At 61.1% G+C, this 24,951-nt stretch overlaps 2 protein-coding genes across 16 annotated transcripts in view; both read left to right on the top strand.

The window, feature by feature from the left end:
* Nucleotides 1-13,841, top strand: part of ELN (elastin) — a 30,869-nt gene extending 17,028 nt beyond the window's left edge. For 13 of the 15 annotated variants that reach the window (XM_040082779.2, XM_040082775.2, XM_040082776.2 and 10 more), the window contains 22 exons: nucleotides 570-707; nucleotides 791-832; nucleotides 2,098-2,235; nucleotides 2,319-2,360; nucleotides 4,786-4,923; nucleotides 5,007-5,048; nucleotides 7,813-7,950; nucleotides 8,034-8,075; nucleotides 8,314-8,448; nucleotides 8,530-8,586; nucleotides 8,744-8,878; nucleotides 8,963-9,010; nucleotides 10,423-10,524; nucleotides 10,703-10,756; nucleotides 10,901-11,017; nucleotides 11,179-11,226; nucleotides 11,603-11,644; nucleotides 11,860-11,898; nucleotides 12,336-12,797; nucleotides 12,970-12,996; nucleotides 13,079-13,129; nucleotides 13,245-13,841. In XM_040082779.2, the coding sequence (XP_039938713.1) occupies nucleotides 570-707; nucleotides 791-832; nucleotides 2,098-2,235; nucleotides 2,319-2,360; nucleotides 4,786-4,923; nucleotides 5,007-5,048; nucleotides 7,813-7,950; nucleotides 8,034-8,075; nucleotides 8,314-8,448; nucleotides 8,530-8,586; nucleotides 8,744-8,878; nucleotides 8,963-9,010; nucleotides 10,423-10,524; nucleotides 10,703-10,756; nucleotides 10,901-11,017; nucleotides 11,179-11,226; nucleotides 11,603-11,644; nucleotides 11,860-11,898; nucleotides 12,336-12,797; nucleotides 12,970-12,996; nucleotides 13,079-13,129; nucleotides 13,245-13,294 (2,087 nt within the window). In that variant the 3' untranslated portion in view covers nucleotides 13,295-13,841. The remainder of the gene's footprint in view (nucleotides 1-569; nucleotides 708-790; nucleotides 833-2,097; nucleotides 2,236-2,318; nucleotides 2,361-4,785; nucleotides 4,924-5,006; nucleotides 5,049-7,812; nucleotides 7,951-8,033; nucleotides 8,076-8,313; nucleotides 8,449-8,529; nucleotides 8,587-8,743; nucleotides 8,879-8,962; nucleotides 9,011-10,422; nucleotides 10,525-10,702; nucleotides 10,757-10,900; nucleotides 11,018-11,178; nucleotides 11,227-11,602; nucleotides 11,645-11,859; nucleotides 11,899-12,335; nucleotides 12,798-12,969; nucleotides 12,997-13,078; nucleotides 13,130-13,244) is intronic. The other 2 variants (XM_040082787.2, XM_040082789.2) reach the window with 2 other exon arrangements.
* Nucleotides 13,842-14,931: 1,090 nt separating this feature from the next.
* On the top strand, nucleotides 14,932-23,125 carry LIMK1 (LIM domain kinase 1). The gene is made up of 16 exons (XM_040082427.2): nucleotides 14,932-15,037; nucleotides 16,796-16,892; nucleotides 19,062-19,200; nucleotides 19,547-19,656; nucleotides 19,734-19,925; nucleotides 20,342-20,447; nucleotides 20,529-20,713; nucleotides 20,786-20,969; nucleotides 21,051-21,137; nucleotides 21,321-21,452; nucleotides 21,555-21,614; nucleotides 21,713-21,778; nucleotides 21,877-22,033; nucleotides 22,133-22,188; nucleotides 22,649-22,806; nucleotides 22,900-23,125. Exons 1-16 carry the CDS (start codon nucleotides 14,980-14,982, stop codon nucleotides 23,048-23,050), a joined length of 1,938 nt encoding a protein of 645 aa, XP_039938361.1. The 5' UTR covers nucleotides 14,932-14,979; the 3' UTR covers nucleotides 23,051-23,125.
* The last annotated feature ends 1,826 nt before the right edge of the window (nucleotides 23,126-24,951 follow it).

Below are 24,951 nucleotides of genomic sequence, written 5' to 3'. Positions count from 1 at the left end.
TTGCTGCCATTAGGGCAAGGATTCTTGGCAGAGGGGTCCCCAATGCTTGGGGTCATTGCCCTCCAAACTGTGCTGGAATTAGTGGCATGGTGGGATCCATCAGTTACAACCACCCCCAAGGACCTGAGTGGAGACAAAGGATATGGTCAGACAGCGGAGTAGTCTGGAGCGTAGGCCAAGAGAGGAGGCAGACCTGTCCCTGACATTCCATGCAGGACTGGCTTCCACATGGTGCTCTAAAAGGCAGAGCCAGCAGTTGGTACCTGGCCAAGTCCCAGCCCCTTCTTCTCTGTGGCCTGTCTGGCTGCAAGGCTTCATGTCCCTGCGAGAAGGAGCACCTTGGGCCCCTGTGAGGATGAGGATCATTGTGGTCCCTGTGCTGGTGACTTCCTGGCAATCGCTGGCAGAGTCATGGGGCCAATCCCTGCCCTGCCCTGCTGGGCTCTCTCCTGGATGAGGCCGTGGATGCTCCGCTCTCCAGGGCACGATGATGAGACAGAGCCATGGCAGGTGCCACTCTGAGCTCCTGCTGCAGCCAGCTCTGACTTGTCCCCTCTTGTTCCCGGCAGGTGCTGGTGTTCCTGGTGTGGGTGTAGGCGGCGTCCCCGGCCTCGTGCCTGGAGTCGGAGCTGTCCCCGGGGCGGTGCCCGGTGTCGGAGCTGTCCCTGGCTTGGTACCTGGCGTTGGAGCTGTCCCTGGGGTGGCAGGTGACTGTTCCAGGAGCCCTGTCCCCACGGCCAGGCTCTGTGGGGCCGTGGTGGCTGAGGGTCCCTGTTTCCCTTGTCCCCAGGAGTGCCGTCGGCAGCAGCAGCAGCAAAGGCAGCTAAGTTCGGTACGTGCTGCGCGGGACCCCAGCCCCTGGCCCCTGCCCACCCTGACACGCGGGGGGTGCCTGGGCACGGGGTGTCCCCTGGGATCACTGCTGAGGGGGAATGGGGAATGCTCAGCCCAGCTCTTGGCTGCTCTTCCTGGGCCTGGCTCCAACCCTGGGGCAGGACCTTCTCCCTCTGCAGAGTTTCTCCAGGCTGCCTTGTGGAACTGAACGCTGACCCAGTTAATGGCTTTGGTTTTAACTGAATTTTTGCATTTTGTACCAAATTCATTTTCCAGCATCTGATCTGTTGCAGTATCTGGTGCCCAAGGGATCGATGTTGCTGCCATTAGGGCTGAGATTCCTGGAAGAGGGGCCCCTGCCCAGGGTCACTGCTCTCCTAAATGTGTTGGGATTGTTGGGATGATGGGATCCATCAGGTATCACTACCTCCAAGGAGCTCCAGGGGGCCAAGTGCCATGGCCAAGCAGTAGGGTACTCTGGAGCTTAGGCACAGGGAGGAGGCAGAATTCGCCACGAGGTTTCATGCATCAATGGGGATCCGTGTTCTTCTCCAAAAGACAGAGCCAACACTTACCTTGCCAAGTCTCAGGGCCTTCTCCTTCATTGTTATTGTGAAACTCTGGGAATCTCCACGAAGATTGTTAGGAATCTCCAGGAGGAGCTATGGCCAATGGCAGTTCTCCTTAGAGGTTAAACCACTAATGCCAATCTCTTCTATAGTGTGTATAAAAAATCCCTCCAGAAGCCCAGGGAAGGATGGGAATCAGGAAGGAAGTCAGCAATGGGTGCTTTGTGCTGTGGTGCCCCTGATGAGCAGTGTCCCGTGAGGACAAAGCCCTCTGACACTCAGACATTGCAGAAGGGACCTGATGCTTGTCCGTGTGGCACTACCATGTGCCAGCTGGTCCAGGCTGTCAGTGCCCTGGGCAGCTCCCAGGTCTGACCAGTGCCTGGGCTCCCAGCCCTCCCAGCCCCTTCTCCTCTGTGGCCTGTCTGGCTGCAAGGCTTGATGTCCCTGCGAGAAGGAGCACCTTGGGCCCCTGTGAGGATGAGGGTCATTGTGGTCCCTGTGCTGGTGACTTCCTGGCAATCGCTGGCAGAGTCATGGGGCCAATCCCTGCCCTGCCCTGCTGGGCTCTCTCCTGGATGAGGCCATGGATGCTCCGCTCTCCAGGGCACGATGATGAGACAGAGCCATGGCAGGTGCCACTCTGAGCTCCTGCTGCAGCCAGCTCTGACTTGTCCCCTCTTGTTCCCGGCAGGTGCTGGTGTTCCTGGTGTGGGTGTAGGCGGCGTCCCCGGCCTCGTGCCCGGAGTCGGAGCTGTCCCCGGGGCGGTGCCCGGTGTTGGAGCTGTCCCTGGCTTGGTACCTGGCGTTGGAGCTGTCCCTGGGGTGGCAGGTGACTGTTCCAGGAGCCCTGTCCCCACGGCCAGGCTCTGTGGGGCCGTGGTGGCTGAGGGTCCCTGTTTCCCTTGTCCCCAGGAGTGCCGTCGGCAGCAGCAGCAGCAAAGGCAGCTAAGTTCGGTACGTGCTGCGCGGGACCCCAGCCCCTGGCCCCTGCCCACCCTGACACGCGGGGGGTGCCTGGGCACGGGGTGTCCCCTGGGATCACTGCTGAGGGGGAATGGGGAATGCTCAGCCCAGCTCTTGGCTACTGTAGTGGTTTCGCGTTCATTAAATTCTGGTCTTAGTAGCCACTCTTTTTCTGTGGGAAAGAGCCTAGGAGAAAAACAAAGGAGGCTCAACCTTAAAAATGAATAAATAGTTTTATTAACACACATTAAAAGAATAGAAAAAGAAAGTTGGGGAAAAAGCTAAAACAAAACAGAATGAAACTCCAGAAACACTCTTCCCTCCTATTACAAACTGTTCCTTTCCTACAAAACAACATAAAGAGACAAAACTTGTAATTTTCAGTCAGTTTCACCATCTGACAGTAGTCCTTCATCAATTCTTTAGGAGAAGAGTCTCTCTTAGAGTCATGGATCCCACTGACAACTTAGAACAGTTCTCTTGTGGGTTTTAAACTGTCACAAAAACAACCGCCCAGGGAAACCTGCCTTTGTGACCCCTCCCAGGAGCAGGTTCCCGGGCTGCTTATGGGTCATGGGTCTTAGACTTTTGCATTCTGGGGTGTCACCTTTTAAAGACTAATAACTCCAAAAGCAAAGGATTCCTCATTTCAAGGTACAGAGATATCTTCTCACTTCTTCACTGGTGCAGGGGGCTTCTCATCTCTATCCCTGTTCAAGCATTTCATGGGATTAATATCACTTAGTCCATCACAAACACCTCTGCTCAAATCCACACTCAGATCGAAACAATCATCTCCCCAAATGCTTTCTTTCCCATGATTTAAAGGAATGATCTAAATATAGAGTTAATTTCCATGGCTCAAATAAGAATGGAACAACCAACTCCTCAGCCCTCTGTCCCAATAGTCTTTTCACTCTTTCTCTACTGACTTCATCCTGTTTCTTCTTCATGTTTACTCTGTCTTTTCTTATTCTCTGAGAGAAAGGCCAGGCTCTGGAAGCTTCACGTTGCCAGGAAAGGGTTAAATCTGCTCGGAGTCTTTGTCTCTCCCTCTGTAGCTCAGGGTGTTAGATGTTCAAGGCTGTGCTAGTGAGGGAGGAAGAACTCACACAGAAACCTCAGAGATCAGAGCACTTGGGCAGTCCGGAATCACAAAAATACCCAGGCAGGGTCATAAATGCCTTCTCAGCCCATCACTCAGTGTAAATCGGGGCGGCCTCAGCCTAAATGGGGCCCACAGCTCTTATCAGGGGCCCAGCAGAGATCTCTCCCTGCTCCAGGGAAGTTTAGAGAAAGTAGCTGTTGTAAAGCAGCGACCTCTCCTTCCGCACCCGGGAGCCGATGGAATCCGGCCAGGCCTCAGGCCAGCTCCCCCCCAAAAAGGGGGAGCAGCAGGCCCAGCTGGATGTTACCTGCCTCTCTCTGGCCAAGGAAAGAAGGAAAAGGCCCACCTACAGGAAATCAAGGGGTTTTATATGGTACTTCCCAAAGTCGTAGCCAACAATTTTCAGTGGTCAGAACAGGTGCCAATATTCCAACTAACCCTCTGATAGGTCCCTGTCTTTTCTAAAGCAATTCCTGGGTCCTGACCTGGAAAATCATTCTACATTCTTCTATGACTAAAAAACTAAACTGTACTAACCTATGACAGCTGCTCTTCCTGGGCCTGGCTCCATCTCTAAGGCAGGACCTCATCCCTCTCCAGGGTTTCTCCCCGCTGCCTTTTGGAGGTGAACAATGAGCCCCAATTCATGGCCTTGGACTCATCTGAATTCCTGGATTTTGTGCAAAATCTGTTTTCCAGCAGCAGACCTGACACAAAATCTGGTGCTGAAGCCTCATTGTTGCTGCCATTAGGGCAAGGATTCTTGGCAGAGGGGTCCCCAATGCTTGGGGTCATTGCCCTCCAAACTGTGCTGGAATTAGTGGCATGGTGGGATCCATCAGTTACAACCACCCCCAAGGACCTGAGTGGAGACAAAGGATATGGTCAGACAGCGGAGTAGTCTGGAGCGTAGGCCAAGAGAGGAGGCAGACCTGTCCCTGACATTCCATGCAGGACTGGCTTCCACATGGTGCTCTAAAAGGCAGAGCCAGCAGTTGGTACCTGGTCAAGTCCCAGCCCCTTCTCCTCTGTGGCCTGTCTGGCTGCAAGGCTTGATGTCCCTGCGAGAAGGAGCACCTTGGGCCCCTGTGAGGATGAGGGTCATTGTGGTCCCTGTGCTGGTGACTTCCTGGCAATCGCTGGCAGAGTCATGGGGCCAATCCCTGCCCTGCCCTGCTGGGCTCTCTCCTGGATGAGGCCATTGATGCTCCTCTCTCCAGGGCACGATGATGAGACAGAGCCATGGCAGGTGCCACTCTGAGCTCCTGCTGCAGCCAGCTCTGACTTGTCCCCTCTTGTTCCCGGCAGGTGCTGGTGTTCCTGGTGTGGGTGTGGGCGGCGTCCCCGGCCTCGTGCCCGGAGTCGGAGCTGTCCCCGGGGCGGTGCCCGGTGTCGGAGCTGTCCCTGGCTTGGTACCTGGCGTTGGAGCTGTCCCTGGGGTGGCAGGTGACTGTTCCAGGAGCCCTGTCCCCACGGCCAGGCTCTGTGGGGCCGTGGTGGCTGAGGGTCCCTGTTTCCCTTGTCCCCAGGAGTGCCGTCGGCAGCAGCAGCAGCAAAGGCAGCTAAGTTCGGTACGTGCTGCGCGGGACCCCAGCCCCTGGCCCCTGCCCACCCTGACACGCGGGGGGTGCCTGGGCACGGGGTGTCCCCTGGGATCACTGCTGAGGGGGAATGGGGAATGCTCAGCCCAGCTCTTGGCTACTGTAGTGGTTTCACGTTCATTAAATTCTGGTCTTAGTAGCCACTCTTTTTCTGTGGGAAAGAGCCTAGGAGAAAAACAAAGGAGGCTCAACCTTAAAAATGAATAAATAGTTTTATTAACACACATTAAAAGAATAGAAAAAGAAAGTTGGGGAAAAAGCTAAAACAAAACAGAATGAAACTCCAGAAACACTCTTCCCTCCTATTACAAACTGTTTCTTTCCTACAAAACAACATAAAGAGACAAAACTTGTAATTTTTAGTCAGTTTCACCATCTGACAGTAGTCCTTCATCAATTCTTTAGGAGAAGAGTCTCTCTTAGAGTCATGGATCCCACTGACAACTTAGAACAGTTCTCTTGTGGGTTTTAAACTGTCACAAAAACAACCGCCCAGGGAAACCTGCCTTTGTGACCCCTCCCAGGAGCAGGTTCCCGGGCTGCTTATGGGTCATGGGTCTTAGACTTTTGCATTCTGGGGTGTCACCTTTTAAAGATTAATAACTCCAAGAGCAAAGGATTCTTAATCGCAAGGTACAGAGATATCTTCTCACTTCTTCACTGGTGCAGGGGGCTTCTCATCTCTATCCCTGTTCAAGCATTTCATGGGATTAATATCACTTAGTCCATCACAAACACCTCTGCTCAAATCCACACTCAGATCGAAACAATCATCTCCCCAAATGCTTTCTTTCCCATGATTTAAAGGAATGATCTAAATATAGAGTTCATTTCCATGGCTCAAATAAGAATGGAACAACCAACTCCTCAGCCCTCTGTCCCAATGGTCTTTTCACTCTTGCTCTACTGACTTCATGCTGTTTCTTCTTCATGTTTACTCTGTCCCTTTCTTACTCTCTCAGAGAAAGGCCAAGCTCTGGAAGCTTCATGTTGCCAGGAAAGGGTTAAATCTGCCCAGAGTCTTTGTCTCTCCCTCTGTAGCTTATGGTGTTAGATGTTCCAGGCCATGCTGGTGAGGGAGGAAGATCTCACACAGAAACATCAGAGATCAGAGCACCCGGGCAGTCCGGAATCACAAAAATACCCAGGCAGGGTCATAAATGCCTTCTCAGCCCATCACTCAGTGTAAATCGGGGCGGCCTCAGCCTAAATGGTGCCCATAGCTCTTATCAGGGGCCCAGCAGAGATCTCTCCCTGCTCCAGGGAAGTTTAGAGAAAGTAGTTGTTGTAAAGCAGCGACCTCTCCTTCCGCACCCGGGAGCCAATGGAATTCGGCCAGGCCTCAGGCCAGCTCCCCCCCAAAAAAGGGGGAGCAGCAGGCCCAGCTGGATGTTACCTGCCTCTCTCTGGCCAAAGGAAAGAAGGAAAAGGCCCACCTACAGGAACTCAAGGGGTTTTATATGGTACTTCCCAAAGTCGTAGCCAACAATTTTCAGTGGTCAGAACAGGTGCCAATATTCCAACTAACCCTCTGATAGGTCCCTGTCTTTTCTAAAGCAATTCCTGGGTCCTGACCTGGAAAATCATTCTACATTCTTCTATGACTAAAAAACTAAACTGTACTAACCTATGACAGCTGCTCTTCCTGGGCCTGGCTCCATCTCTAAGGCAGGACCTCATCCCTCTCCAGGGTTTCTCCCGGCTGCCTTTTGGAGGTGAACAATGAGCCCCAATTCATGGCCTTGGACTCATCTGAATTCCTGGATTTTGTGCAAAATCTGTTTTCCAGCAGCAGACCTGACACAAAATCCGGTGCTGAAGCCTCATTGTTGCTGCCATTAGGGCAGGGATTCCTTAGAGGAATCCCTCCCTATGGTCACGGTCCTCCAAAATGTGATGGCATGTTGGGATCCGTCAAGTGCATCCAACTGGGTCCAGCGAGACCCAGGTATCCAGGAGGCATAACTACCCCAACCTGGAGCTTGTGTGCATGGAAGAGGCAGAACTGGCTTCCACATGCTGCTCCAAAAGGCAGAGTCAGCAGTTGGTACTTGGCCAGGTCCCAGGACATACTCCTCCATCTTCACGGCAGAGCCCAGGGAATCCCCAGGAGGAGCCATGGTCAATGGCAACTCTCCTTTGAGGGTTAAACCACTATTGCCCTTCCTGTTTTCCACTTCTCTTCTACACCCTGTGGAAAAAAAATCCCTCCAGAAGCCCAGGGAAGGATGGGAATCAGGAAGGAAGTCAGCAATGGGTGCTTTGTGCTGTGGTGCCCCTGATGAGCAGTGTCCCGTGAGGACAAAGCCCTCTGACACTCAGACATTGCAGAAGGGACCTGATGCTTGTCCGTGTGGCACTACCGTGTGCTAGCTGGTCCAGGCTGTCAGTGCCCTGGGCAGCTCCCAGGTCTGACCAGTGCCTGGGCTCCCAGCCCTCCCAGCCCCTTCTCCTCTGTGGCCTGTCTGGCTGCAAGGCTTGATGTCCCTGCGAGAAGGAGCACCTTGGGCCCCTGTGAGGATGAGGGTCATTGTGGTCCCTGTGCTGGTGACTTCCTGGCAATCGCTGGCAGAGTCATGGGGCCAATCCCTGCCCTGCCCTGCTGGGCTCTCTCCTGGATGAGGCCATTGATGCTCCGCTCTCCAGGGCACGATGATGAGACAGAGCCATGGCAGGTGCCACTCTGAGCTCCTGCTGCAGCCAGCTCTGACTTGTCCCCTCTTGTTCCCGGCAGGTGCTGGTGTTCCTGGTGTGGGTGTAGGCGGCGTCCCCGGCCTCGTGCCCGGAGTCGGAGCTGTCCCCGGGGCGGTGCCCGGTGTCGGAGCTGTCCCTGGCTTGGTACCTGGCGTTGGAGCTGTCCCTGGGGTGGCAGGTGACTGTTCCAGGAGCCCTGTCCCCACGGCCAGGCTCTGTGGGGCCGTGGTGGCTGAGGGTCCCTGTTTCCCTTGTCCCCAGGAGTGCCGTCGGCAGCAGCAGCAGCAAAGGCAGCTAAGTTCGGTACGTGCTGCGTGAGGCCTGGTGTTCTTCCACCGCCCTGGAAAACCTAGTGGGATCCTGAAATTCGCCCCACTGGGCCTAGCAAGACATGGAACTGATCCCTCTCCTATCCTGCTTGTGTCTGTCCTGGAAGTGGCTGTGGATTCTCCACTTTCTGGGCCACAATTCTGAGACAGAGGCCCCACCTTTCAGCTGTTGCTGCAGCAAGATCTGACTTCTCCCTTTTCATTCCCTGCAGGAGCTGGCGTTCCTGGTATTGCTGGTGTTCCTGGCGTTCCCGGTGTTCCTGGAGTTCCCGGTGTCCCTGGTGTCCCTGGTGTCCCAGGCGTTCCTGGTGTGCCTGGTGTTCCTGGTGCTGTGCCTGGTGTTGGAGGTGAGCAGATGGGCTGTCACCAGCTGCGGGGAGCATGCTGGCCTTGGCAGTGCCCTGACTGTGTCCCTTATGTCCCCACAGTGGGTGGCCCAGCAGCAGCGGCCGCAGCCAAGGCTGCAGCGAAAGCAGCGGCGATCGGTGAGTCACCACTGTCACCACCGTCACCACCAGCTCTCCCAGGGAGGGAGGAGGTGTGTTGGCACACAGAAGTGGGGACACCTCGGTGCTGTGGAGGTCAATGGGATTCCTGCTGTGGAGTCTGCCCCCTCGGACACATCCCTGAACCTCTCTGCAGGAGCAGGACGCGTGCCCGGCGTTGGCGTGCCCGGCGTTGGAGTGCCCGGCGTTGGCGTTCCTGGAGTGGGTGTGCCTGGCGTTGGTGTGCCTGGCGTTGGTGTGCCCGGTCTGGTGCCCGGGGTCGGCGTTCCAGGTGAGATGGTTCCCAAGGGATGCCCGGATGTCCCCAGCCGTGCTGGCTGAACGCTTCCTGACCCTCTCACTCCCTGTCCCGCAGGAGGTCCGGCAGCCGCTGCCAAAGCAGCCGCCAAAGCAGCCAAGTACGGTAAGCTGGCATCTCTCTGGGGTTATCCCACATGTCCTGTCTCCCGCTCAGCCCCACCCCAGGCTTCTCCCCTGTCGGGGCTGAGGCCCAGCAGTGCCCAGGGTCCCTGGGGGTCAGGGTGAGGGATGAGCTCCCCAGAGGGCTGAATGTGGGATGAAGTTCTGGCTGTGTCAGGGCTGCTCCCCAGAGAGCTGAGCCCCATTGAGTGCCCAAGTTCACCCTTCAAACACCTTCTCATACATCAGCCCATCCACACCCCATTCTGCCCACCCAGCCACACCACTTCCACCTCAGCGTCCACCTCCCAGCGTGGGTGCCCTGGCTCCCGGCGTGGGTGGTCTGGCTCCTGGTGTTGGTGGTGTCCCAGGTGAGAAGGAGGGTGAGGGTGGGGGCAGCCTGGCTGGTGTGGGGGCAGGACAGGCTTGAGGAGAACCTCAGCAGTGTCCCCTGGGGGAATGCAGACAAAGCCTGAGGGATGGGCTGTGCCCAGGTTTGCTGTGAGGCCTCCGCAGGGTCACTGACCCCTTCTTGCTGTCTCTGCCCAGGTGTTGAAGTTCCAGCAGCCAAAGCAGCATCTGTCCCCTTCTCTGTGCATCCATCCGTACCTCCTCCATTCAACCATTCAGTCACTCCACATCCATCCACACATCCATCTCACCATCCCTCCAACTATTAGTTCATCCATCCATTCAATCACTCGCCATTCACACACACATCCTGTTGCAGTAGACAGACAAGGCACCTATTTCTTCATGCAGGAATAGCCCATCTTTATTCTTCACAGCTCATATTTATATAGTTTTCTGAAGGCATCATGTTTAATTCTAATTGGTTAGTAACTTATTGTAACTCAGTTCATTGGTTAGTAATGGCTACTGTACATGTCCATCAAAAACTTTCCTCTCTAATTATGTTTTCATTCTTGTCTCCTGGGAAGATGTTTCACAGGGATAGAATCTCTCCTCACAGGTGCAAATTTGTTCCCACAGGAATTGATTGATATGCAAGCTGATTCTCACTGTTACAATTCCTTTCTCACGGGAACTTATCAGGCTAGCTGTTAGCTGTACCCAGCCAAAGCAGCAAGGCCTGAACCATGATTTTACAAGGCCTTTCTTTTGTAAGGTTTTACCCATATGCCACAACATCCATCTCACCACCTCTCCATCCATCCTCCATCTCACCATCCCACCACCCATGTGTCCATCTCAGAATCCATTCATTCGTCCATCTCACCATCCATCCAACCATTCATCCACCCTACCAGCCTTTCAAACACTCCTCATCCAGCCACATATCCATCCCATAATCCATCCACCCATGCCCCCCAGCCTGCCATGCCTTCTCATCCATCTCCTTCCACCACATTTCCTCCTGAGCTGAAGGCCCAGTCCTTCTCTTTCTCCTTGCAGGAGTGGGTGGCCTGGCTCCCGGCGTGGGCGGTCTGGCTCCCGGAGTAGGTGGTCTGGTTCCTGGAGTAGGTGGTCTGGTTCCTGGTGTTGGAGGTGTCCCAGGTGAGAAGGAGGGTGAGGGTGGGGGCAGCCTGGCTGGTGTGGGGGCAGGACAGGCTTGAGGAGAACCTCAGCAGTGTTCCCTGGGGGAATGCAGACAAAGCCTGAGGGATGGGCTGTGCCCAGGTTTGCTGTGAGGCCTCCCCAGGGTCACTGACCCCTTCTTGCTGTCTCTGCCCAGGTGTTGGAGGTCCAGCAGCAGCAGCCAAAGCAGCAGCCAAGGCAGCCAAGTTTGGTGAGTCAGCCTGGAGCCCCTCAGTCTCCCTGCCAGCCCTGGTGTGGCACTGACCGGTGCAGGGGAAGCTGGGCACCCATGCCTGGCACATCATCCCACATCAGCACGGGGATCACACCTGCTGCCTCACCCTTCTCCCCGCAGGTGCCGGGGTTGGAGGGGTGCCAGGTGCGGTGCCCGGAGTGATACCCGGTGTTGGTGGCGTGCCTGGCTTGGTGCCAGGGGTAGGAGTACCTGGAACTGGCATCCTTCCCGGGGCAGGTACATGTTTTGTCCCGCTCTGCTTGAGGACAGTGGTGGCTGGGAATGCTAAAAGCCACTGAGCTACAAGAAGGGGTGGCAGGGAGCGATGGAGGGTGGTGGCACATGAGCGTGGTGTGGGCATGACTGTCCTAACCTTGGTGTCCTCACTCACTTTGCAGGCATCCCCCAAGTAGGGGTGCAGCCTGGTGCTAAACCTCCCAAATTTGGTACGTACCCCTGCCGCCCCCCTGACCCAGGGCCACCTCGGACTGTCCCCGGGCACGCTCCTCCTGTGGCCATCAGGGTGCTGAATTCTCTTCCTGTCCCCTGAGTGCCAACTGTGCCCCGATGGCCCAGGCATGGGAAGTGGTGTGCTGTCACCTATGGGTGTAAAGGGCCATCTGTACCCCCAGCCCTGGACTCGCTGGGGACAGTTTTCTCCTTCATGTGTCATGAAGCCCCTCTGGGTGCTGAGATGGGTGCTGGGGACTCCCAGCATGGGTGCCAGGGCCTCCCCAGCAGGTTGGGCAGCGGCTGGGGGTGCTCCAAGCTGGGGGTGCCAGGCTGTGGGGGGGACAGGTGTTAATGGTGTTTCTCTGGCAGGTGTTCCTGGGGTTGGAGTCCCAGGGGTTGGTGGCCTCCCAGGTGAGTGCTGGCAGGAGCTGAGCCCAGGCAGTGGGGAGGTGCAGACAGAGGGATGCTTCCCTAGAGGGGTGGAGCTGGAGCCATGCTCCTTCTGAGCACAGAGGGAGCGGGGCTGCCTGAGGAAGGATGGGCACGGTTGGGACTGGATGAGGAGTGGGTCAGACACTGTCCCGCTGTCTGTCCCTGCTGGTGCTCACCCGGGCTACTCCTTGTAGGTGGCCTTGGAGTCGGTGGGCTCGGAGTTGGTGGCCTCGGTGAGTGATGCTGGTCCTGGCGTGGGGCTCCCCAGTGCTGGGCTGCAGGGAGCAGCAGCAGCAGTGGAGTGCTGGCAGAGCGATGAAAAGGAAAGGGAGTCTATGGGTCACTTCTGTCCCCTCCCGGTCTCACAGTACAACCCCACCCCACACGGTCACCGTGCCTTGTACCCCATCCTGTTTGCCACCTGCCCTGTTCCCAGGGGGTGATCCAAAGGGATTGCCGTTGTTGAGCAGGGCCTGAGGGCCATAGCACCAGCCTTGCCTATGCCGTGGGAACAGGGGATGGTACTGTACCGTGTCCCCAACCTGTGGAGATGCAGGTCCCTCCTGGGACCCTCTGGGCCCCTCCTGAAGGGTCTGGCCTTCGCCCTGGGGCAGTTAGTCCGGGCAGGCTGCACTGGTGTCCCCCTCTGACATAGGACTCTTGTATCCAGGAGCTGCTGGGAAACCTCCCAAGCCAGGTAAGGGACAGGCAGAGGGGCTGGAAGAGTGGCTCCTGTCCCCATTCACATTGCCATGGCTGTGCTCACGCTCCCCACCCTCACTGGGGCTCACCCACCTGCAGGTTTTGGTGCTGGGGGGCTGCAGCCAGGTGAGTGCTGCAGTTTGGGGCTGGCGTGGGAGTGTGTCCCGTACCCTGCCACACTCGTCCCCGCTTGCTGTCCCCATGCTGCTGCCATTCCCTGCTGGGCACGCGGCTGCCTGGGGGAGCACTGGGAAGACAGGAGGGTGCCAGGGTGAGGACGGCTTCTGCATCAGCTCCTGTACCTGGCGTAAGCAAGGGATCCCAGCCAGGCTGTCCCCAGCCCGCGTTAGGGTGGCATTGCTGTCACTGGCTGTTGCTTTTTTCCCAGGGGCTGGAGTTCCCGGCTTCGGCGTATCACCGATATTTCCAGGTACCAGCTCCAGCTCGGCGCCTCGGCACGCAGCCGGGGCCTGTGTCGGTGCCTGGCCGGCTCACGGGGACACGGCCGGGGAGGGACCCCAGGGGCTGGGCTCAGCCGGGGCGGTGTGGGGCAGAGAAATAGGGGTGCCCAGTGCATGCTGAGGGCTTCGTTCTCCTTTCAGGTGGAGTCGGCGGCCTGGGATTTGGTGGTGAGTATCCATCCACCCCCGCGAGGCATTTTGGGGGGGGGATGCGCATCCCCGCTCACCCCGCTCTGCCTTCCCCCTGCAGGGAAGCCCCCCAAGCCCTACGGAGGAGCCCTGGGTGCCCTGGGCTTTAGAGGTGAGCACGGTTCCCCCGCTCCCAGGGGCCGATCCTGCCCCCCCCGCCGCTCTGCCATCGCTGCTGGCGGGGTGCGGGGGCGCAGGGAGGGCTCATCCCGCATCCCCCGTGGCAGGCGGCGCGGGCTGCGCGGCAGGGAAGTACTGCGGGAGGAAGCGGAAGTAACGCTCCGCCACCCATCACCTCATGAACTTTGGTGCTACTGCATGGTCCAGAATGTAAATCCGAAGCAAAGCTGAGACAGCCCTTCCTCGAGCCCCGGACCCTCCCGTCCATCCCAGGGCCGTGCCCGGCCCCGGGTTCCCCGGAGGGACCCCGCGTCCCCCGGCAGCGTCCGTCCCCCCCCCGCCCCTCGGTCCCGGCAGGGAGCGCGGAATAAAGTGCGGGGAGCAGCCGTCCCCCTTGGTGCTATCGCTCTCTGCGGGATTTAGGGGGGCCTGGGCTCTCGGGCCCCTCCCCAGCCCCAGAGCTGGCCCCCGGGGGGGGACACAGGATGAGGGGCACCCCACATTGAAGGGAGGGAAGGGGATGCCTGCGGCGGGGGCTGTGCGGGGAGGGATGGCCCCGTCAGCCTGGCCCCCGCTCCGGTCCCGCGCTCCCCTCGGTTTAGGGGGGCCGCGGGCCGGAGGGGCTCGGTCCCTTCACGTTGCTCACTTTGCTATAACTGGGTGGGACGCCCTATACAGAGGGACTCGCTTCTGATAGACTAATAAAGGACAAGTTTTTAAAGGATTCTGGCTCCATCCTGTGTCCCATGTCCCTGACCCCTCCTCACGGCAGTGGCAATGACGAGGGGGTTCGCCCCACCCCGTGGCACTGCACAAGCCTGGAAGCATGCTGGGTCCTTGCTTCAGCGATGTCGCTTGTCCCACTGGATGGTCACAGCCCTGGGACACACGCTAGGGGGTGGGGGAGGAGCAGCCTAGGGGTTGCCCATGCCTTTTCCCGCAGTGACAACTTAGGGTCCCAGGAGGAGATCTGTGCCCTGGCCTGAGGTATTGGGGACTTCTCTGCCCTGTCCCAGTGTAACAGCCTCGGGAAAAGGTCTCTGTTCTGACTCACAGTGGGAGCCTGGGGGTGCAGGAAAATGTCCATGCCTTGTGCCCCGGTGACAGTTTAAGGATCAACGGGGCTGTTCCTGCCCTTGGTGGCAGCCCAGGGGGGCACATCCATGTGCTCTCCCATGGTAACAGTGCGGGGAGTGAAGGGGACATCCATACCCTATCCCACAGTTACAGGCCCAAGACCCAGGATGAGGTCCGTGCCCCTTGCCATGGTGGTGGCCTGGGGATGCAGGGAGATGTCCACGCTCTACCCCGTGGTGACAACGAGGGGAATGACAGGGACACCCATGTGATGCCCCACGGTGACATCCCAGGGCAAAAGGGGACACCTGTGCCCGGACCACAGTGACAGCCTGGGGCACGTGGGGGCACCCGTGATGGGCAGTAGTGGGTGTGGCGACACCCATGCCCTGCCCACGGAGCTGGCCCGGTGTAGCTGGGAACACCACGGTGTGTAGGGACACCCGTGATGGTCAGGGGAGGGTGAGGACGTCCCCACCTCCCGCTAATCTCCGCATCCCCCCGGGGCCTATCGTGCACGCCGAGCCTCGCCCCCGCCCCTGACCGCGCCCCAGACCACACCCACGCTGACCACGCCCCCGGCCCCGCCCCGTGCCCCCAGGCCCCGCCCCCCCGCGGCCGCGCAGGCGCGGTGCAGGCGCCGCGGTCCCGCCCGGGAGCCGCAGCGGCAGCGGCAGGGCCGGGGGGGCCCGACCGGGGCTGCGCCCGCGCGGGACCGCCACCGCCACAGGCCCGGCCCGGCGCGGCGCCGGCCAGCGCGCCTGCATGAGGTTGATGCTGCTGTGCTGCACCTGGAGGGACGAGCCTATGGGAGAGGACGAAGGTGCGTGACCCCCCGAGCCCCCCCCCGCCTGACTCAGCGCTTCCGCCGCCGCTCGGGCCCCGGGACCCCCCAGCCCGGCTCGTGCGGACCCTCTCGCCGGCCTGCAGCCCGCCGCATCCTGCCCGCATCCTGCCCGCATCGTCCCCGCGGCCCCCGGCCAGCCTCATCCTCCCCGTTGTCCCCGCATCCCTGCATCCTCCTCGGCATCCCCATCCTGCACCCTTGCACCCCCGGCATGCCCCCCCCTGCGCTCCCCACCCAGCCGGCATCACCCCTGTGTCCCGAAATGTCCCGCATTTCGTTCGTTCGTGCGCCCGCAGTTCGTTCTTCATCTCTCCCCTGCAGCCCCTCACCCAGCCTGCATCCCCCACTGCTTTCCTCTCTGATCTGCTTCCCCCCTGCACCCCGACATCCCGTACCCTGCCATCCAGCGTGCACCTTCCCCACAGCCCCTCTCATCACCCTGCACCCCTACGTTCCTCTCTAAAACTCTCCTCCTGCACCTTACATCCCCCTGGTCCTCGCACGTTCCCTGCACTCCCCAGCCACTCTGCATCCCTCTTGTACCCGCAAATCACCTCCTGCACCTCTCACTCATCCAGCCCACATCGCGCACTGCATCCTCCACTAAATGTCCCGCTGCACCCCTTACCCAGCCCATTCCACCTTACATCGCTCCCCTAGCCTGCATCCCCCTACATCCCCATCCAGCCTGCATCCTCCTCACACCCCCAAATGTCCCCGTGCATCCCTGTTCACCCTGCATCCTCTCTGCACCCCCAGATCTTCCCTGTACCCCCAGTTCAGCCCGCATCCCCCACCCTTCCTTGTACAGCCTACACTCACCCCTGCACCCCCAAATCTCCCCCATCCTCCTCGTCAAGAACTCCCCCCCTGTGCACCCAGCCTGCATCCCTGCCTGCACCCTCCCAGCACCCCACATCTCCCTCTGTGCCCGTGTCCAGCCTGCATCCCCTCCTGCACCTCCACATCCCCCTGTACCCCCACACTTCCCCTGCTCACCTCATGTGCCCCTCCTGCACCCCCCATCCCCTCCGGCCTGCATCTCTCCTGCACCCTCAGATCCCTGCTGTGCATTCCTTCCCCTCTGCACTTGCCAGGGCCCTCATTTAACCCCAGACACCTCGAGAACTTGCACCCCCAGGACCTCTGCAGCCCCTCTGTGTTCCCCCATGCACTGTGCATCCCCCAGCACCCTCTGCACCCCTCTGTGTCCTCGTGCATCCCCTCAGCACCTATCCAGCGTCCCTCTCTGACCCCCATTCATCACCCAACACCCATTCTGCATCCCTGTGTGTCCTCCTGCATCCTCCAGCACATACCCTGCACCCCTCTGCGTCCCCCCATTGCACTGTGCATGCCCCAGCACCCACTCTGCACCCCCTGTGTCCTCCAGGACCCCCCAGCACTCATCCTGCTGTTGCCCCATGCACCCAGCACCCATCCCACACCCTGCCATCCTCCCTGGATCCCTTGGCACACCCATGCTGCTCCTCCTCACCCTCCCTACACTCTGTGCGCCCATCCTGCCCCCTGTGCCCCCGTCCTGCACCCACTGTGTGTCCCCATCCCACCCCAGCCCTGGGGCCATGGGTGCCACGACCTTGACCCATTGTGGGATCAATGGGTGGGGGATGGAATTCACCCCTCCGGGCAGAGGGATTTCATCCCGGGTGCTGCTGTGGGTGGCCGGGGCTGGAGTGACGGCCCTGTCCCCTGGCGTTCCCCTGCCTGCAGGGACCGACCTGCCGGTGTGTGCGAGCTGCGGGCAGGGCATCTACGATGGGCAGTACCTGCAGGCACTGAAGGCTGACTGGCACGCCGACTGCTTCAGGTGGGACCCACGGGTGGCATCGGGGGCATCGGGATGGATGGTGTCACGGGCACCAGAATGGATGGCCTTAGGGACGCCAGGCTGGCATCAGGGGCGGTGGGATGCTCTGCAGGGACAGGGGCAGTGCTCCCTCCCGCTCTGGCCATGTCAGGGACATGCGTGAGGTCGTCACGGTGTCACTCACTGGAGCGTGGCTGTGGCTCCTGGCACCCGTGGGACACCCTGGCTGACGGCAGGCCTGGCAGAGGGCTCTACTGCCTGTCCCTCGCTGTCCCCTCCTGCCGTGTGACAGGGTGCGCGTGTCACCCGCCCCCCTCCCTCCCTGTTTCCTCTTTCACTCGAGCCCTCCCAGCAGCTCCAGCCCTTGGAGCTCTGAGAAGAAGGAGAAAGGGGGGCACAGGGGTGCCCAGGACCTGACAGGATTCCCTGTGGGGCTGGGGGTGCCCAGGGTTGTCCCCGGGGTGTATCCCTGTCCGGTGGAGGAGGATGCTGGCGGCGGTGCTGAGGAAGAGCCGCGTCCTGAGCACCGGAGCTAAGTGAGTGGCAGTGGGATTGAAGCGGGAGCGGATCAGGGCGGGCTCTGCACCCCAGGGAGCCCCGGGGGGTTCAGACTGTGTCCCCCACGCTCTGCTCCCCCTCTCTGGGGAGTCTGCTGGAGCAAAGCCGCTGCGGGGCTATAGCTGGATCCGGTCCCCCCGATGGGCGAGCAGCTTCCGGCAGCACTGGGCTCGCTGAAAGCCCTCCTGCTTCTGCTCTTTCTCCTCTTCTCCCTCTCCCTTCTTCTCCTTCTCCCCCTCCCCTTGTCCTCTGTATCCCCTTCCTTTTCCCTCTCCTTCTCCCCCTGCTGCTCTTCCTCCCCCTCCTCCTCCTCTCCCCCCGCCCCCAGCCCAGGGGAGGTTTCGTGCTGCGCCATAGGGCGGGGGAGTCCTCGCGTGGTGACGTCATGGGGTGGGGAAACTCCGCGCCGTGACGTCATCGCTGGTTGGTATTCCACTTGCGTGGCCGGGGGTGGAGGGGGGGGACTGCGACAGTCCCCGAGTACCCCGCGGCATCCCCTGCAGGGTGTCCTGCAGCAATCCCGCACCCTACAGCACCCCTGGTACTGCAAATCCCCTACAGGAAATCCTCTACAGCTCCCTCTGCACCCCCTTTGCAACTCCCTGCACCCCTGCAGCACCCCTGTACTGCAAATCCCCTACAGGAAATCCCCTACAGCTCCCCCTGCACCCCCTTTGCAACTCCCTGCACCCCTGCAGCACCCCTGTACTGCAAATCCCCTACAGCTCCCCCTCAACCCCTCTCCCCAGAGAGGATCTCCTGCCTTGCAGCTCCCTGCACCCCTCCCACAGCATCTCCTGCACCCAGTCAGCACTCCCATATAGAAAATCCTCTACAGCCCCCTTCTGCACCCCCCAGCCACTGCCACACCCCCACACAAATCCTCTCTGGTACCCACTGTGCCGCCCTGCACGGTCTGATGTGCACCACTGCCACTGTACCCCAAAACTGATGGGCCCCTCTGCACCCCTGGGCACACCCTGCTGTTGTTAACCCCCTTCACCCCCCCAGCAGTCCCCGAGCAGCTCCCCCAACCCCTGTGCCCCTTGCGGATTGTCCCAAGGCTGGCATGTCCCTCTGGCTGTCTGTGCCAGGGTAGGGAGTTTGTGACCAAGGGGGCATGTCCCTCTGTCCCTGACCAGGCTGGCACGTCTGTCACCAGGGTGGGACATCTCTCTGTGTGTCCGTGACCAGGCAGGCACATCCCTGACCAGGCTGGGACATCCCTCTGTCTGTGCCAGGCTGGCACGTCTGTCACCATGGTATCACGTCCATGGCAAGTCTGGCACATCCCTCTGTGTGTCTTTGTCCAGGCTGGCACATCCACGCAGGGCTGGCACTTCCCTCCTCGTTCCTCTTCCCTGCCCCATGTCCCACCTCCTGTCCACCCCAGTGACCCCACCTGTCCCTGCAGCCCCAGCCTGCACTGTCACCGCCAGAATCACCTCCTGTCACCCTGGGGATTGTGACACATTGATGCAGTGGCCCTGCAGCTACATAGGAATTGGGGGAAGCAGCTTGCCAGGAGAGCTGTGGAGGGAGCGAGCTCTGGCTGCGCACCAGGGTGACAATGGGAATGAGGTGACAAGGGGGTCCCTGTCCCTGCCACAGGTGCTGTGAGTGCGGGGCCTCCCTTTCCCACCAATACTACGAGAAGGATGGGCGCCTGTACTGCAAGAAAGATTACTGGGCACACTTTGGGGAGCTGTGCCACGGCTGCTCCGAGCAGATCACCAAGGGGCTGGTCATGGTGAGCACCGTGGGGGCCCCAGGGGTGGGACACGGAGCCTTGTCCCGTGGCTGAGCTCCTGGGGAGCAGGGGAGACAAGGAAGGGGTGCAGACCCCCAGCACCACTGGGTGTGGCAGGGGTGTCATCTGTGTTTTAGGAGGACTATGTTGGGGTTGGGGGATGCAGGGTGGTGGGAGTTCCTACAGCCATCCCCAACTTGGTGGCACTTCTGTCCCCACGATTGCATGGCTCAGCCTGCCAGTCCCATGGCCCTGGTGCACCCGAGGGTGCTCCCAGCCCCCTCCAAACCCGGCCCCGCCCTCGGTGCCCAGACAGGGGTCCCGGGGCTGATGGCATTGCCTGCAGGTGGCCGGGGAGCAGAAGTACCACCCCGAGTGCTTCAGCTGCCTCAACTGCCGCACCTTCATCGGAGATGGGGACACCTATGCACTGGTGGAGCGCTCCAAGCTCTACTGGTACGTCTGCTCTGGGGGGACCGGGGGGGTCACATCCCCTGGCACCCCCACCCACCCTCCTGCTCTGCTCCCCGCAGCGGCCACTGCTACTACCAGATGGTGGTGACGCCGGTGATCGAGCAGATCCTGCCGGACTCCCCGGCCTCCCGCATCCCTCACACCGTCACCCTCGTGTCCATCCCCGCCTGCTCCGACAGCAAGCGCGGCTTCTCCGTCTCCATCGACCAAGGCTGCGGCACCGAGCACCCCCGCACCGTGCGCGTCAGAGAGTGCGTCCCTGTCCCCTCTGCCACCGTCCCCTTCCCAGGGCTGGCGCATCCCGTGCCCCTTCTGCCCCTGGGATCCATCCCAGGGACACCTTTTGGGGTGGGAGGAAGAGGAATGGGGCTGGGTTGTGCCCATTGTCCAGGGGTGGCCTGTAAGGGCCTCGGTGGCGTGTCCCCAGCTGCAGAGGGGTTTGTGGGGGCTGTGCCGGTGTATCCCTGGCCATGCTGACGTTGCCTCCTATGCCAGAGTGTGCTGTGTCCACACATGTCCCTGTGTGGTTGGGGTGGCTTGTGGAGACTGTGCCAGCGTGTCCCTGTCCAGGAGGGTGACAGTGGAGTCTGACACACCTGTTTGGACTGTCCCAGCGCACTCCCCTGATTCTGACAGTGTTGGGGGTCTGACCCCACTGTCCCCGCAGAGTGGACCCGGACTGCATCAGCCCTGACATGAAGAACTCCATCCACGTTGGTGACCGCATCCTGGAGATCAATGGGACCCCCATCGGCCACGTCCCCCTGGACGAGGTATGGTCCCCCTGTCATACCCCAGCCAGCCCCATTGCCGCCACATCCCCAGACCCACGCCATCGTCATTTCCCTCTGCAGATTGACCTGCTGATCCAGGAGACGAGCCGCTTGCTGCAGCTGACCATCGAGCACGACCCTCACGAGCCCCTGAGCCGGGAGCCGGGGCTGGCGGGCAGCCCCCTGCCCGCCCCATGCAGCCCCCTGTGCTCGCCGGCCCCCGTGCCCTGCGGGGACCCCGCTGCCATGCGCCAGCGGGCTGTCACGTAAGGCCAGCCCCTACTCCCGCTCTCGCTGGGGCCCCCCCGCGCACTGACCTCTGCCTGTCCATCCCGCAGGAGGAGCTGCAGCACCGACAAGTCCCCGGGCTCGGGCTCCGTGGGCTCTCCCGCGTCCCAGCGCAAGGACATCGGGCGCTCCGAGTCCCTGCGTGTCGTGTCCCGCGCCCACCGCATCTTCCGCCCCTCTGATCTCATCCACGGAGAGGTGCTGGGCAAGGGCTGCTTCGGCCAGGCCATCAAGGTGGGACAGGGGCCGTGAGCGTGGGGGTCTCAGCTGCCCGGGATGGAGCGGGGGCGGCTGAGTCCCTGCACTCCCGGCCAGGTGACACATCGGGAGACGGGCGAGGTGATGGTCATGAAGGAGCTGATCCGCTTCGATGAGGAGACGCAGAGGACCTTCCTCAAGGAGGTGAGGGTCCCCTGTCCTTAATCCCCCAGGCTGGGGGCACATGCGGGCTTGGGTCTGTCTGATCCTGGCCCCACCTGGGCACAACCCCTAGGTAGGGGTGACCGAGCCCGAGCAGCGGCTCTGTCCAGGGGTGTGGGAGCCTCGGGGTGTCACAGACACGAGGCTGGGGGGGGTCTCCTGCAGGTGAAGGTGATGCGCTGCCTGGAGCACCCCAATGTGCTCAAGTTCATCGGGGTGCTCTACAAGGAGAAGAGGCTCAACTTCATCACAGAGTACATCAAAGGGGGCACCTTGAGGAGCCTCATTAAGAGCATGGTGAGCACTGGGGGGAGCAGGTTGGTCCCTCATCATCCCAGTGGGGCTGGGGGCCCCTCTTTGTTTTCCATTCCTTGGCAAATTCCCCCTCCTGCCCCCCAGGACAGTCACTACCCCTGGAGCCAGCGGGTCAGCTTCGCCAAGGACATCGCCGCTGGCATGGTGGGTGCCGCCGTGGGATGGGTGGGTGGGGTGGGTACTGGTGGGTGGGGGGACCACGGCGTGGGGGTGCCTGTGCTCTCAGACCACCCTTCCCACAGGCCTACCTCCACTCCATGAACATCATCCACCGCGACCTCAACTCTCACAACTGCCTCGTGCGGGAGGTGAGTCCCACCTTGGTGCTGGCCTCTGCTGGCCTGGCTGGGGCTCTCAGTCCCTGTGTGGCCTCCCCCCAGGCCTCACGCCTCCATCTGCCCCCCAGAACAAGAGCGTGGTGGTGGCTGACTTCGGGCTGGCGCGGCTGATGGTGGATGAAAAGAACCAGCCCGAACATCTCAAGAACCTGAAGAAACCAGACCGCAAGAAACGCTACACGGTGGTGGGGAACCCCTACTGGATGGCCCCCGAGATGATCAATGGTGAGGGGAATGTGGCCAGCCTGGGCTCTGTCCCCAGACAGGGGATGCTTGGTGGGGCAGGGACAGGATGTGTGACATGGTCTGACCCTGTGTCTGCAGGGAGGAGCTACGATGAGAAGGTGGACATCTTCTCCTTTGGCATTGTCCTGTGCGAGGCAAGTGCCCGTGGGGCTGGGGTCTGCCATGGGGGCTGGGTTCCTCGTGATGTTTGGGGTGTCCCCCTGGGGGTTGGGGTGTTTAGTCTCCACCTTAGGATTGAAGCCTCTTCCCTTGGGCTTGGGGCCCCCTAGGGCTTGAAGTCCTCATTGTGTTTGGGTCCCCCTCTGAGATAAGGTTCTCGCCCTTGGCTTTGGGGTCTCTCTTTCAGGGTTGAGATCTTCACTGTGCTTGAGTTCCCCCTTTTCAGTTTGGAGTCCTCCCTTGGAGTTGGGATCTCTCTCATTTGGTTAAGGGTTTCCGTGTTGGGGTCTCTCCCTTGGGGTTAAGGTTTCTTCATTGTGTTTGGGCTCTCTCCTGGGACTTGGACATCTCCGCCCTTGGGGCTTAGGGGTCCCTGTTTGGGGTTGAGGTCTCCCCTTGGTGCTGAGCCTGCCCCGTCCCTGCCGCTGCCCCCAGATCATCGGCCGGGTGAGCGCTGACCCCGATTACCTGCCCCGCACCACCGACTTTGGCCTCAATGTCCGGGGCTTCCTGGAGCGCTACTGCCCCCCCGCCTGCCCCCCCAGCTTCTTCCCCATCGCCGTCTGCTGCTGCGACCTGGACCCCGAGAAGCGGTGGGTGATGGAGACCCCCTGGGCCCCCAGGGGCAGGGGACGGGGTGGGGACAGAGCCGGCGGAGCAGCCACGTTGTCCCCCTCGTTGCTCAGGCCGTCCTTCGCCAAGCTGGAGCAGTGGCTGGAGACGCTGCGCATGCACCTGGAGATCCACCTGCCGCTGAGCTCCCAGCTGGAGCAGCTGGACCGAGCCTTCGGGGAGACGCACCGGCGGGATGGAGCGCTGCCCGTGCCCCCGCGGTAGAGCCTCCGCCCGCACCCCTCTGCAGCCGCGGGAGAAGGAGCCGCGCCTGCCGCCAGCCGCTCCTGGGGCTGCCCCACCCCGGGGCTGGATCCCCGGGCCCCTGGACGCGCCCCCACCCTGCTGCCCGCCCCGGGGAGCCGGCTCTCCCCGGGGCCGCATGGCCCTGGGCACCCCGCACGCCGTAGCTCCGACCGCCGGGACCAGCCCGGCCGGCCGCACCGCGGGGACCGTCCCACGTCCCCGCGTCCCCCGCCCTGGCTCACCTCCCCTTTGCACAGCGGGGCTGCCCCGCCCGAGCCCCCGGGCTGCCCCGCACGGAGCCGCAGCCTCGCGGCGGTGCCTTGGCTTTCCGTGAACTTGCACTGCGACGCGGGAGAGACCCCGCGGCCCCCCGGGCACCCTCATAGCAACGCCCCCGCCCTCGGCCGGCCCCTGAGGCTGCTCCCGCCGGCGCCCCGGGCTCGGGGGGCCGCCGGCACTCCCGGCCGAGCGAGGGGTCGTGGGGGGCGGTTCCGTGGCGTGGGGACAGGCGCGTAGTGGTCCCTGATGCCCCCACGCCTCTGCTGCCCGTGCTGAGCCCTGACCGTGTAGCTCCGGGGACGGCGCCGGGTGCTCCGGAGGGACGTGGGGCCGCGGCTCATCTCGGTCTCCCTGGCCCAGGGGGCCCGGGGGGGTTACGCCACGCGGTGCTTTTCATGCTCTTTATTCAGGTTCATTTTTCTGTAAGATATTTAAAGAGAAGAGTTTGTATTATTTTTTCATACAACGTAGCGTTTGCCATTTGTCACTGCCTCGGTTCTGCTTTCCCGAAGGGATCAAACTGTGAAGCCTCTCCGTGCACTTTTGCCCGGGAAGTCCAAGGCGATGTCCTCTGCGGAGGCGGGAAGGGAGCTCAAACTGTGATGTACCCCGAGCCGTGAGTCAATAAATCCTTCCCCGCTCGCTGCCCGGCCTGCTGGCAATCGCTTGCCTCCCCCGGGGGGGGCTGGGAGCTCCTGGGGAAACTGAGGCAGGAGGAGACGGTCCCTCTGCCCAGGGTGGGGCTGTGGCACTGGCCGCGGTGGCGCCCAGCAGCTCGCTTGCGCCCGTGGGGGCAGTCCTGTTGTCCCCCGTTGTGCTGCCCCCACCCCATTGTGGGTACCCCGAGCCCTGGGATTGGTGCCGTCCCTGCCTGTGTCACCAGGGCCCCCAAGCCCCGTGGCCCCTTGCTGGCCTGGTGGCCATGCCCGCTGTCACACCAGGGCGCTGACGGGCAGGTGATGGAGCTGTGTGATTGTCGGTGCCACGGCACTGCTTTGCCTTTGGTGTTAGGCCAGCCCCAGGGAACGGTGAGGTACATCATGCTGGGGTAGCTCGTGGCCCTCCCATGCTGTCCTTCTGTCACCTGAACACCTTCCCGAACCGAACTAAGGTCCCTGAGGTGGGGCAGCTCCATCCTTGGGGGATGCTGAGCTTTGGAAGCTTTGGAGAAGAGCTGGAAAACCCAAGGAGCTGAGGGGGGAGTGACAGGGGAGGGATGGGACTGGGGGGATGTCCCCAAGGATGTCCCCAGTGATGCTGCAGCTGGGGAAGGAGCCTGAAGGGGTCCCAGGATCTGGGCTGGAACCCCCATCATGGCTCTGGAGGGACTGGGGGGATGTAGTGACAGTGGCTCTGTCCCCCTCCTGGGCTGGCTCCTGACTGCCTGCTCCCCAGTACCCCAGTGAGGGACAGGGACCAACGCCCTTGCCTGGTGTCACAGGCTGTCACACCGCCCTTGGTGACACCACACTGTCCCTGGTGACGCCCCACTGTGCTGATCCTTTGCTCTGGGAGCAGGATGCTGTCACTCCCTGGGAACGCTGGCATGAGGGACCCACTGTTGGCATCACACCTGGGAAACACCACAGTCCCCTGTCCCC

This window comes from Hirundo rustica, chromosome 19, assembly GCF_015227805.2.
Source record: "Hirundo rustica isolate bHirRus1 chromosome 19, bHirRus1.pri.v3, whole genome shotgun sequence".
Taxonomy (NCBI): domain Eukaryota; kingdom Metazoa; phylum Chordata; class Aves; order Passeriformes; family Hirundinidae; genus Hirundo; species Hirundo rustica.
This window is presented reverse-complemented; position numbering and strand designations above follow the sequence as displayed.

Bases quoted from the DNA above. Each gene is read 5' to 3' on its own strand.
- LIMK1 (XM_040082427.2), top strand. From the start codon at position 14,980: ATGAGGTTGATGCTGCTGTGCTGCACCTGGAGGGACGAGCCTATGGGA. The intron at 19,657-19,733 runs GTACGTCTGCTC...TGCTCCCCGCAG, and splicing joins GAGCGCTCCAAGCTCTACTG to CGGCCACTGCTACTACCAGA. The intron at 22,034-22,132 runs GTGAGGGGAATG...CTGTGTCTGCAG, and splicing joins GGCCCCCGAGATGATCAATG to GGAGGAGCTACGATGAGAAG.